Source organism: Garra rufa, chromosome 5 (assembly GCF_049309525.1).
Source record: "Garra rufa chromosome 5, GarRuf1.0, whole genome shotgun sequence".
Lineage (NCBI taxonomy): Eukaryota > Metazoa > Chordata > Actinopteri > Cypriniformes > Cyprinidae > Garra > Garra rufa.
Genome location: NC_133365.1, coordinates 26,245,770 through 26,258,075, shown reverse-complemented (window position 1 = coordinate 26,258,075; position 12,306 = coordinate 26,245,770). Strand labels below are relative to the sequence as shown.

Genomic DNA, 12,306 nt, shown 5'->3' with positions numbered 1-12,306 from the left:
TTTAATACTACACAAGTTTTTAAGATAATTTTTTTAGATCATTTAAGATAATTTTATTAGTCATGAGAAAGTATTATCTTTACATACCATGTTTCAGGTGGTTAGAAACAAAAAGAATAAAATAAATAGTTTGAAAATATTTAAGAATGTACTTTTTTGAAAGTGTATTTGGCCAATCAGTACATGTACTCATATTTACTCATATTCTCATAGCCATTAATATTTGCAGTGGTTAAGCATTAACATGTTCTAAGGAAAGCTAAAGATGCACCTCAGTGCGTTATCTACTTTTATGTGCTCTTTAGATTGGAGGGGCTGAATGTTCATACAACTTTAAAAGATGTTACAGTGTATGGTTTATCCTGTATAATTTGTAGCACTAAAGCTTTATGAAAAGTTATTAATACATTTTGGGTGATGTTATTGAAGGTATTATATCCATACCATTAAAATGACAAATATGTTACAAATTTGTAATGTTATGATTTCAGATTATGTTAATTTTATTACCTCATAAAAGCACAAATTACTTGAATTTATTAGGTATTTCAGGCAAGTTCAATCAGTTCATTTAAGTTCAATTGGTTCATCTTAATCAGTTGTACTTGACGTATCATAAACTGGGAACTTTTTACATTTTTACACATTTGAATAAGGATTTAGGATAAGGACTAATTAATTATTAATAATCCCAATATATTTACAATTCATAAATTATGCTAGGTATTGGTTGATTGTATGATGTTATACAGTATGTTAAATAATGGTTGACTGTGTGATGTTATTGTATGAATAGTTTCGCTCTGTATGCACATCCAGCTGAATTTGTTATCATTATAATAAGATATAAAGAGGAACCTTTGATGTCTTATCATCTGACTGATAATTAGACACCACCTCAACTATCTCATTGTTTTTAAACTAGGCTATAGGCTTAGGTAAGTATTGATAACTGGACAGCTATAAGCCTTCATCACACCTCAATAAATGCTCCTCTGACAGTGGGATCTTTAACTTCAACAAAGGGGGAGTGGACAGCTGTTTGTGACTGAATAAATCCTTTCAAGACACATATAAATTACACATTCAAGCCAAGACTTGGCAGAGCCACAGCAATAAAACAATAACACCCCCCCCCCCTTTTCATTCCTGAAAAGACGTACATGTTTCCTGGGTGACTATTCATGCTTAATAAACTGTTTGCTTCATCAGCTTTCTTCCTCTCGTATTAAAAGAACAGCAGCTTTTCACAGCTTGTGCACAAAGCAAATTAAAATATTAAAGGTTATAATCTAAACAAACCTTTAAACCTTAATATTAAACTTTAGTGTGTAACTCACCCAGCATTCTCTTTTCTATCAAATTATAAATATTTCCATATACATCCCCACTACAAGTAAAAATGAAAGCACAATAAGGTTTAGTTTTATTTGCAACGCATTTAAAGTTGACAAAAAGCACTATTAAAATAGGTGTAAATAAAACACAAATACAATCAGATAATCTCAGTGCAACACAGATCACAGTGAGGAAAACATTTTTTTTTTTTTCGGGGGAAGTAGTGCAACAATGAAAACCATTAGTTTTAAAATGTTTTTAACACAAAACACCTCATTTTCAACAATAATATTATATAAGTCAGCCTCTGCACTCTCTGTTGTCTTCTGTATCGATGGTTACACACAGATTCCTACTTAGAAATAGCAGGCTTTTAGGTAAAAGGGTATGTCTACTAACAGCATTTGCTTCTAACATCTGAAAGAAATGTTATTCCAAACTGCCTAAGAATCTGTTCAAATAAAATGCAGCATCATAAATATACAAATTGTTTGGCGTTTGACTTAAACATACACTTAGTTATAATATTTCAGGAGGTGAACGTAAATACAAGACAAAAATGCTGTTAATGAAGTGGTACGTAAAAAAAAAATTAAACAAACTTTAACTGTAATGTACAAGACATTTGTACAAATACAAAGTATAAATAGAATAAAACAATTACAAATATAAATAATAAATAAGTTAAAACAATTAAATGCTAAAAGTTTTAAGATCTAGATCATTAAATCCCTTTTATACATTTCGTAACAAAAACAGACATTGTGGGAGTTCCTTCCTTTTTTATAAAAAAAATGTGAAGAGGTGCAGCTCTGCTTTGTCACTGGCTTTTTCTAAAGGAAAAGTTAGTAAGGCATCAGCGAGTTAATCGGTTCTTTGTCAATGTCATGATGACTCCAAACCCAAAAGAGGGATTAATACTTCATCATTTGTAAAGCATTATGATTTGGCTCGGCTCATCCTCTTATGCAGATTTCTTAGACACAGCTAAACCAATCAGACCAGCCAATCCAGCCAAACCCAGGCCAATGCCACCAACAATTGCCATTCCAACCAGCCCATCTAGAAAACAAAACAATAAGAAGCATGTTAAATGCAAATTCCCCATTTAATCTTGATAAATGTAAAGACTTTTTATATACGGGACCTACATCATGTTTTTTTTTTTACGGGTACCCTGGGTATTAAGACTTGTATGGCCTAATATAATGTAAATTATTTCTCTGACTGAAATATGTAGAAGAAAATCAATGAAAGATTTATGTTATTTAAAAAAAAAAATCAACATCGTTTGATACATATTTTGGACTATGGGGGCACCATTATTTCGATGACGTGAAATGGTCGCATTTGGTGAACTACTAGCTACCTGTTGTTATTTTAACTGCAACAACTCTGAAAATGAAATACTGATACGATACCAAATTGTGCGACATTTGTTTGTAATTTACAGTCAAAGGGCAACAAAAGAAGCAAAGTCTTCACTGCTTTCCTAGAGATAGTAAGAAGAGGAAAGTGAATAAAACTTCCTAAAGACCTGTGTCTTTGTTCTCTCCACTTCAGCTCTGCTCGCCTTTGAGCATCTATTGTTTCTTTTCTCTGCCATTTGTAAGCGCTTTCAGTAGCTGTGGTTTACCTAATTTAGAATCCATTATTGCAGTGCTCGTCAGTTACTTAGTAAAAAGGTGGATACTGCATATACTCTTGAATGAAGAAATTGACTTTCATTATACAAAACAGTAAAAAAAAGGACTTAAAGGACAATATTCACGCTCACCTTTCTTCATGGCTTTATCAATCAGTTTCTCCAGTTCTTCAGCTTGAGAATTTCCTGGTTCATTCCTCAGTAAAGTCCTGATGTATTTCAGAGCTCTCTCATATTCCTGAAATTAACGAAAAACACGAGAATGACAGTAGCTAAATCATTCCAATATGAATTTTCATCTGAAAACATGAAAAGCTCTGACAACAACCTTGAGCTTATAGTTGGCAACACCCAAGTAAAAGAGGTAATCCCGCTGGTCATCCTTGGTACCCTTATGGATAAGTTCTGGTGAAAGATAAAGCATTCCATATTTAGATTTATTAACAAGACAAAATTATGGGGATTGTAAATATTACATTTGAACAGAGAATCAAAAGCACTGGATTTTTAAGTGCATTTCTAAATGTATTTTTGAAGAAATTATTAGATGCTGGCAAAAAAAATGAGTGTCACATTACTGATCCAACTATAGTTCAGTGGCAAAGCTTTCATTTTAAATGTGATGGGATCCATGTTCAAATCTCGACCTGACAATCTGTATACACTCCCAGTCTAAAGGTTTTTGAACAGTAAAATTTTCAATTTTTAAGAAGTCACTTCTGCGCACCAACCCTGCATTTATTTGATCCAAAGTACAAGTAAAACAGTAACATTTATTATTATTATTATTATTATTATTATTATAATTATTGAAAACAGCAGAGTAGATTTTTTTCAGGTTTCTTTAATGAATAGAAAGTTCAGAATAACAGCATTTAGCCTGTCCGAAATAGAAATCTTTTGTAGCACTGTCTTTAACGTATTTTTTGATCAATTTAAAGCAGCCTTGCTAAATCAAAGTATTAATTTCTACAACCCCTCTCCCCAGCCAAAAAAAAAAAAAAAAAAAATTACACCGACTCCAAGCTTTTGAATGGTATATTAAATAATGTTAAAAAAGCTCTTTTGTCAGATAAATGCTGATCTTTGGATCTTTCTACTCATTAAAGAATCTTGAAAAAAGTACTCAATTGTTTTAAACACTGATATTAATAATAACAACAAAACATGTTTCTTGAACAGCAAATCAGCATATTTAATGATTTCTGAATGATTATGTAACACTGAAGACTAAGTTAATGATGCTGAAAATGTAGCAGTGATCATAGGAATAAATTACATTTGAAAATATATTAAAATAGAAAAGTTATCTTAAATAGTAAAAATATTTCACAATATAACTTTTGCTGTATTTTGGATCAAATAAATGCAGGTGTGGTGGGCAGAAGAAACTATATATAAAAAATAAAAAAAACGTTTAAAATCTAACCATCCAAAAATGTTTGACTGGTAGTGTACATACTAAGTTGATTCAGTTAACAGGAGCTCAGGCGGTTGATGTGGGGAAAAATATTTACACTCTTAATCTTTTCATTTTTATAGTCAAGGGCCTATTTCCCCCCTGCCCTATTCACTGCGTCCACACCTTTTATTTGACTTTGCCGGTATACAAATATCTCAGCAAGACAGTGAACTATGAACATCTCTGTAACACTGCTTACTTTCAAACTTCAGTTCAACTAAAGACAGTCTGCCTCCACATGAATCAAACAATAACATTTATAACCTTGTCATTGTCCCTCCTATCAGATAAGAGTAGAGTGTTGTCATCTAGAATCCAGATAACAAGAGCTGCTGCACCTGACTACTGTGAAGTTGCAAAATAAGCCCATGCTTTGAGTAATGTTTAATGTAATGATGTGATTAGACAGCTCGTTGGGTAGCTGCTGATGAGCTACTGAGCAAAGGGATAGGAAATTTAACAAGTATTGTATGGACAGGAAGCTGTTTACACCACTCATTACGACAGCAATTAAAAAAAAACAGCCTAGGCTGGTTGGCTGGTCTTAGCTGGTTTAAGCTGGAAGTAGCTGGTTTTAGCTGGTCTCCTAGCCTGACCAGCTAAGACCAGCCTGGAAAAAGTGGCCATAGCCCCTCTAAAACCAGCCTGCTGACCAGCTATAACCAGGTAAAACCAGGCTGGTTAACCAGCTAAAACCAGCCAACCAGCCTAGGCTGGTTTTAGATGTTTTTTTGATTAGGGTAGCTAGCTACAACATTTCAGATGATCATATTTAGATTTACCACATAGAAAATGTTTCAGTAGTGGACCCTTTAAAGGAACACTCCACTTGTTTTGGAAATAGGCTCATTCTCCAACTCCACCCGAGTTAATAAGTTGAGTTTTACCGTTTTGAAATCCATTCAGCCGTTCTCCTGTTCTTGCGATATCACTTTTAGCATAGATCATTGAATCCTATTAGACCAATAGCATCGCGTTCAAAATTGACCAACGAGTTTCCATATTTGTTGTATTCAAAACTTGACTCTTCTGTAGTTATATCGTGTACTAAGACCGGTGGAAATGTAAAGCTGCGAGTTTCTAGGCTGATAAGATTAGGAACTACACTTCCATTCCGGCGTAATAGTCAAGGAAGTTTGCTGCCGTAATATGGCCAAAGCAGGCGGAGTATTATCAGAAATGAGTTCCCAGCTATTTGCATTTGCACGTGCTGCGTGGTATTACTGCTCCTGCTTCAGCCTTATTACGGCACAAAAATTCCTTGACTATTACGCCGGAATGGGAGTGTAGTTCCTAATCTTATCAGCCTAGAAAATTGAAGCTTTGCATTTCCGCCAGTCTTAGTACACGATCCACCAGTACCACATGTTCCGAAAATAATATTAAGCAGCACAGCCGTTTCCAACATATTAGAATGCTTTTCAATCATTCAGAAAGTATCATGTGACACTGAATACTGGAGTAATGATGCTGAAATTCAGCTTTGCATCACAGAAATAAAATATATTTTTTTATTTTAAAGTATATTAAAATAGAAAACCACCTTTTGTAAATTGCATTAACATTTCACAATATTACAGGTTTTTTTTCTGTATTTTTTATAATAAATGCAGCCTTGATGAGCAGAAAAGTCTGCTTTAAAAAGCATTAAAAATCTTACTGATCCCAAACTGATCTTACTTAATCTATTAAAACATTTAATCAAAACATTTATTCTTTGTGTATTTGTACCTCTTTGATTTAATCCAATAAAATGAAGATGTTCTGCAACAAGGAAGTTTTCGTTTTGTTACCTCGATTGCTCTTAGACATCAAAATAACTTATGACAATAGAGATTTAAGATTTGTTTTTCCTTTCCCAACTAAATTAACTTTTGATGGGCTTGTGATTGCTGTCGGCATTGATACTACAGGTTTAAAATGGGATAAAACTAAAGAGTTTTAGTATTCAGTTACCATCGAGTAGCACTATTCCCTTCTTGATGTCCTCCGACTGTTTGCTCCTGATTAGACACCACGCATACTCGAACTGCGTGTCTTTAGACACAGAACCCTTTGACAACTCTGCCTTGTATTTCTTCTCGAATTTCTGAAAATCAGAATAATACAAAGTTGACAACGTGTCCACTCCAAAGCCTCGCTTTCAACTGATCATCAGGGGAAATAAAAAGCTCTAAGCATTCACATACAGACAATTAATTGGAGGTAACAGAGCATAGAGCATTTGGCAAATGTGGATTGTTTTTGCACATGATCATATTTTTCAGATAGCCTATTGTTTCATATTATTATTTTTTAAACAGACATAGTGAAACACCACAGATTACCTCTATATCCTCTGGGGCAACAATTTCACCAACAACAGCTTCCATGATAACGAAAATAATTATGTGTTAACATCGGATGTTCCACAGTCACATGACTGCAGTTCTTCTTCCTTTGATTAAGTGGCGGTTGGCAAGCAAACGTATTGTGCATTTCCGCCACCTACTGAGATGGAGTTTAGAGCATAGACCATGGCATAGACTGTAAAAAAAGATGGACGACTCATCTCCGCTTCATTCCATATAGGAAAGTGAAGCCAATAGGTGCGTTCGAGATGCACTACACTAGCCTGCCGCCGGCTGGCGAGAGCAGCCGCTTGCAGTCGGGGGAGGAGTAAAGAGACGGCAGTCAAGTCGGACACTTATAGAGGATGAAACTTTTTAAACTTTTTAAAAATATGCTGTGCCCCAGTAAAATCTCAAATTTGAGTTATAATTTACGTTGTTAATCCCAAAATAAAGACATGAAACTACATGCAACAACTGAATTAATGAGTAATGGGGGGCCTGTGCCCCAGTAGAGCTTTAGGTCTAGCAACTCCCCTCCAAACATACAAAAAAAAAAAAGGAATAAAGAAAAAGAAGAAATGAAACTACATAAGATAAATAAATAAAAGAAAAACGTTTCCCCTATTTATTCTATACAATCGTTTTGCTTTTTTTGTTGATCATATCAAGTATGTGAGTTACTTTAATGTAATGCAATATGACGTTTATTATTTGTATCTTGGTTTTGTAGTTAGCTATAGGACATTTTTCAAATATAAGCAGTTTATTCAGTGTAGTGAAGCCTCTCACAGCATCCATAAAAAAACGGCCTCTGGTTGACCACCCCCCCCCCCCCCCAAACTTTACTCTTATACAATAAGAATATATATTTACCATATCGCCTAATCTTCATTTTCATCAATAATGTTTTGTTTGAATATTAGATATTCGATATAAAGATTGATTCCATACAGGAATTTATTTAAGAAAAAACACGCAGCACACGTCGTGCTTGTCGTCACATAATCTGACCAATGAGAATAAAGTGTGTCGTCATCAAGGCTTTCGCAGCCGATTTTAAGCAGCTGCAGCGCCTGACCTCTGCGACTGCTCTCGTTTTGCTCTCACGGTACTTTGATGGCACACGTGATCGAAAGGCGGCTGCAGCGCCGATCAAAGTCGGACAAATGATCTTACCAGAATGCATTGTTCTGTAAGGCGGCAGCCGATTTCTTGCGGCGCCGCATGAAGTCGAACGCACCTGAACGCACCTAAAATGTCTTAATATGGCCGCTGCCATCTTGGGGGAAATTACGTCATTTGGAGCCAGATTCTGCGCAGTAGAGATTCGTTTGGAGCCAGAAGGTGCGTTCCGATCGACAGGGTCCCTACGCAGTGTTCACTGCTCCCTACTCCCTTAGCACGGTATATCCGTTGAAGTGGACTTCGCTGACAATAATCGCTCATTTGGAATGCCCTGGAACGTCATCAAAGCAAATCAACGGCAGGGTCACGCAGATTATGATTTAACATAAATAAATATTGTAATTTATTTTACTTTCAAATTTAAATACATATAAAATACATATAAACGCATGTATCTAAAAAAATATAGTCCAAATGTATATGTTTAGACCGTTAACAGATTAACAGATTTTTGTGGTCTTATCTCACGCACTTTTTTCCCCACACACAGCCTTTAACTATAACTATAGTATTTAACTATCCTGTGGTAACATTAAATAAAACAAGACAGAGCTTCACCCCGCCAGTTTTACTTTCATTCATAAAATACAATATGCAAATGTACCATGAATCGCCATAACCATTCATAAACACTCTAATTTGTATAATAATAACAACATTTATTGCAACCGCTCCATTTCAGAGCCTTTAAAACTGGTTACTTCAAACTGTTGACGCGGTGCGCAATGACAGTTGGGTAGTTTTCCCCGTCCACTTCCTGTGAAGTGAAGTACTGATGTTCCCTTATTCCCTATGCCGTTCGCAGTGCCCTTCGAACTGAACATGTTCGCTCCCTTCGATTTGGAATCTCACTTGATGGCGGAATACCCTGTGAAGTCCACTTCGCAGTCCACTTACGGTCGAATGGAACGCACCTAGAGTCTGCGCAGTAGTGTCGCGAGGCGGAGCCGCGGTATCAAAGTCCCGCCCAAACTCCCGCAGACCCAATCGCAAGATCACAATCATGACACCACACCCCGTTTTTATAGCATAAAATAACTACCTAAAAGCGAACTTTTTTGAAAAATGAACACTCGAACATGAATCAGCATTATAAGAACTACCTCACACGATGGAAACCATCTTTGGAAAAAAATTATTAAGTGTAATTCGATTATTTAGTTTGGCTCAAATCCCATTAGATTACATGGAGAGGGCGGGGTTTATGACCTATACTGCAGCCAGCCACTGGGGGGCGATCGAAAACTTTTGGCTTCACTTTTCGAGACTCGTGCGGCACACTTTAGAGCATCAATAGGCTTCATGCCCAACAGGCTTCCGTTTTCTGCTAAACAGGTCTCGTTGCTTCCGGTTCACGCGTTTTGCATATCCCTCTTTAAATATGAACATGATTTACTCAAGATTCATTCAAAGTAGACACTAAAAATGATCATAAGCTCGTAAACTTCCACTGAGGCTCATTTTATGGGCGAATTCCAAACGGCTATTTTGCGCCCTTCAAGGGCACTTCTAGAAGGGGACGCCATTTGTAGGGACGTTCCAAACGAAAGTGAGCAACTTAATCCCTTCACGAAGGGCCCTTCCAGAAGGCCGTTAGCGAAGGGAACATTCCATGGTCACTTCACGGAAGTGATTTCCGTTAGTGATCACGTTTGCGCAGCGTTGTCAAGGTAACATTTCGTCAGTCATTCCCTTCGCCAATGGAGTTCCAAACGGTTAAAAGAGACAGAAATGCCCTACTCCCTTAAAAGAACTCACTTCAAAGGGATCTGCCCTTCGGAGGGAGTAGGGCGTAGGGATGCGCACTTCCATTTGGAATTTGCCCATATATATGTGCTATATATTAGGTGGACACTCTTGAGACTGATCTAGTGCCTCGTTCTTATTAGAAACTGAGGAAAATTATAATTGCAACATTATAAACAATGTTAGCGGCATGAACATTCAGTTTCATATTATTTAAGTCAAGTCAAGTCACCTTTATTTATATAGCGCCTTTTACAATACAGATTGTGTCAAAGCAACTGAACAGTATTTAAACAGCACAATAGTGTGTAAGTAACGCATTATTTTAACAATCAATTTTCAGTTAAAGGCAGTTCATCAATGAATTCAGTGATATCATCGTCAGTTCAGTTCAAATAGTATACGATATCGCTGGAAAGCGTCCCCAACTAAGCAAGCCAGAGGCGACAGCGGCAAGGAACCAAAACTCCACAGGTGACAGAGATGGAGAAAAAAACCTTGGGAGAAACCAGGCTCAGTCGGGGGACCAGTTCTCCTCTGGCCAGACCAAACAACAGTTTGTACCAATGTCCGATTGTAGAGAACTCATCAGGATCCTGTGGTGTAGTGCCGATGGCCGTCAAGGTTGGCGAGGTCTTTATTGATGATCCGCCTTGGAGCTCATCTAACAACATATAATTTAAATGCGGAGCCTGGTAATCCGGTACTCTCCGTATCTGCATAGTTGTACATTTAAATGCTGACAGCTAAACACTCATAACGTGTTTAGGCTAACGTTAGCAAGCTAGCGATATTTCTCTTCCAGGACATCTTAATCGTATTGTTGATAATCACTAACTTGCCTTTATAGTCATGAACACATTTTTAAAATCTTGCAATATTTCAAAGCCTTTATTATTTTCTAACTCTATAGCTGTGAAATAAAATGTACTTCATGGACTCACTTTTCATTCATAAAAAAGGCATCGGAAAAAATGACTTTTCACGGAAAACGTCTATTTTTGGCTAAAATAATATGGAATTACCCATATAACCAATAGATGGCAGCAGAGGATTATTTATTATGCAGCTGCCTCTCCCTATATTTTTCAAGACGTCTTGCTTTTCGATTTATTATAAAATTACTATAGTAATAAATTGTAAGTAACATTATATAGTATAGCAAGTGCAGAAATTCATAGCTCACACACAAACAGCCTATAAGGGTGAATTATTTAAATACTAATATATAGTTCACTACAAATACGTTAAATATTTATGGTATAATAATTAAATAATGCACTTAATATGAATCGATAGAAATTTGAAATATTTTATAAAATTGAATAACTACTTTTAAGTTTTATCTTGAACTGTAAAATCTATTAAATAGCCTATATTTAACCAACACATACTTGTTACTGCTGTAGTTTTGTTACTCTGAATTTAGTTTGAATCATTTAAGCTCTTTTTTTTTTTTTTTTTTTTTTTACATCAGCTTGTCATTTGTTTGGTCCGGACCGGTTATTACTGTCAATCACAGCAATGACTCGCGCATATTTAGCCGATTTACAGGCAAATTTTTTTAAACTGGCATCCCAGCAAACATTGGTCCGACGGCGACGTCCTGTCCCTGGCCAAAAATAGTCGCGGTAGGACGACAAAATATGCAAAAATTTTTAACACAAAATATTTCTTAAAAATGCATTCAGATGCATTTGTACATGTCTACAATTATATGTGGTTGCATGTAAAGTTTTTATTTTGACTTTTAGCTGAGTGTAGTTCAAAATATACCCGGCTGTGATTCGGTTGTGAAAGGACGTCCAGCAGGTGACGTCTTTTACACGTGCATTTATAGTCCATCGTCAACCTCTTTAAAATCCTTATGAAATATGCAAAAGCAATTGTGCTTACATTCACATTCACATTGGCATACTACAGTAATTAATTTAAGTGCCCAAAGTAGTTTCATAAGAGGTTGTTAATAGACGTCCACTGACGTCCTTTAAACGTTTAGTAAGACCCATGCAAACCAGCACGGAAATCTTTATTTAAAAAACTTCCATTTGTTTTACATCTTGTTTTATGTCAAATTCTATTCACAAATTGCTTGTAGTTAAGTGTGAAATCACTGCATTTACCCATTATTCCACCAGTTTCCCATACATTACAATATGATTTAATTATTTCGTTTTTAATGATTAAATATATATAGGCTATATACATAAGTAAGTCACAATTTAAAGTCTGAGCTGGATGCAAAAAACTGCTGCCAAGATGTTGTTACAAATTCTGGCGATATGGTATCTCTATAGCAGATTATCTCGAGATATGACAGTTTGTATACTCAAAATTCCAGATCAATAGGTGGCGGTAATGCATCTTTTTATGCTGGTTTGGCAAAATCGCCAAAAACACCAGAAGAAGAGGAGTGAGCCGTAACGTACACCAGGAGAGAGTTTTTTGAGTTTACAAATCATTAAAAATTCACCGATGGGTAAGTACATTTTTGAGGTATTTTATTAATGTATTTTATTTTTACTTGTTTTTACTCGGAGGAACCAAAAGCAAGTATAAGCACACTGTCAAGTTAAATTAACTTGGGCTAAAGTTAG

The 12,306-nt window shown here is 35.8% G+C and overlaps 1 protein-coding gene across 1 annotated transcript; it reads right to left on the bottom strand.

Moving 5' to 3' along the window:
* Window positions 1-1,403: 1,403 nt before the first annotated feature.
* On the bottom strand, window positions 1,404-6,892 carry LOC141335625 (mitochondrial fission 1 protein-like). Its single transcript, XM_073841142.1, has 5 exons — window positions 6,773-6,892; window positions 6,402-6,534; window positions 3,312-3,388; window positions 3,116-3,221; window positions 1,404-2,400 (listed from the first exon to the last, which is right to left on the bottom strand). The coding sequence occupies exons 1-5, from the start codon at window positions 6,815-6,817 to the stop codon at window positions 2,303-2,305; spliced, it is 459 nt and encodes a 152-aa protein (XP_073697243.1). The 5' UTR covers window positions 6,818-6,892; the 3' UTR covers window positions 1,404-2,302.
* Between the last annotated feature and the right edge of the window lie 5,414 nt (window positions 6,893-12,306).

Bases quoted from the DNA above. Each gene is read 5' to 3' on its own strand.
- LOC141335625 (XM_073841142.1), bottom strand. From the start codon at position 6,817: ATGGAAGCTGTTGTTGGTGAAATTGTTGCCCCAGAGGATATAGAG. The intron at 6,535-6,772 runs GTAATCTGTGGT...TCTGATTTTCAG, and splicing joins TTGCCCCAGAGGATATAGAG to AAATTCGAGAAGAAATACAA. The intron at 3,389-6,401 runs GTAACTGAATAC...ATCTTTCACCAG, and splicing joins GGGAATAGTGCTACTCGATG to AACTTATCCATAAGGGTACC.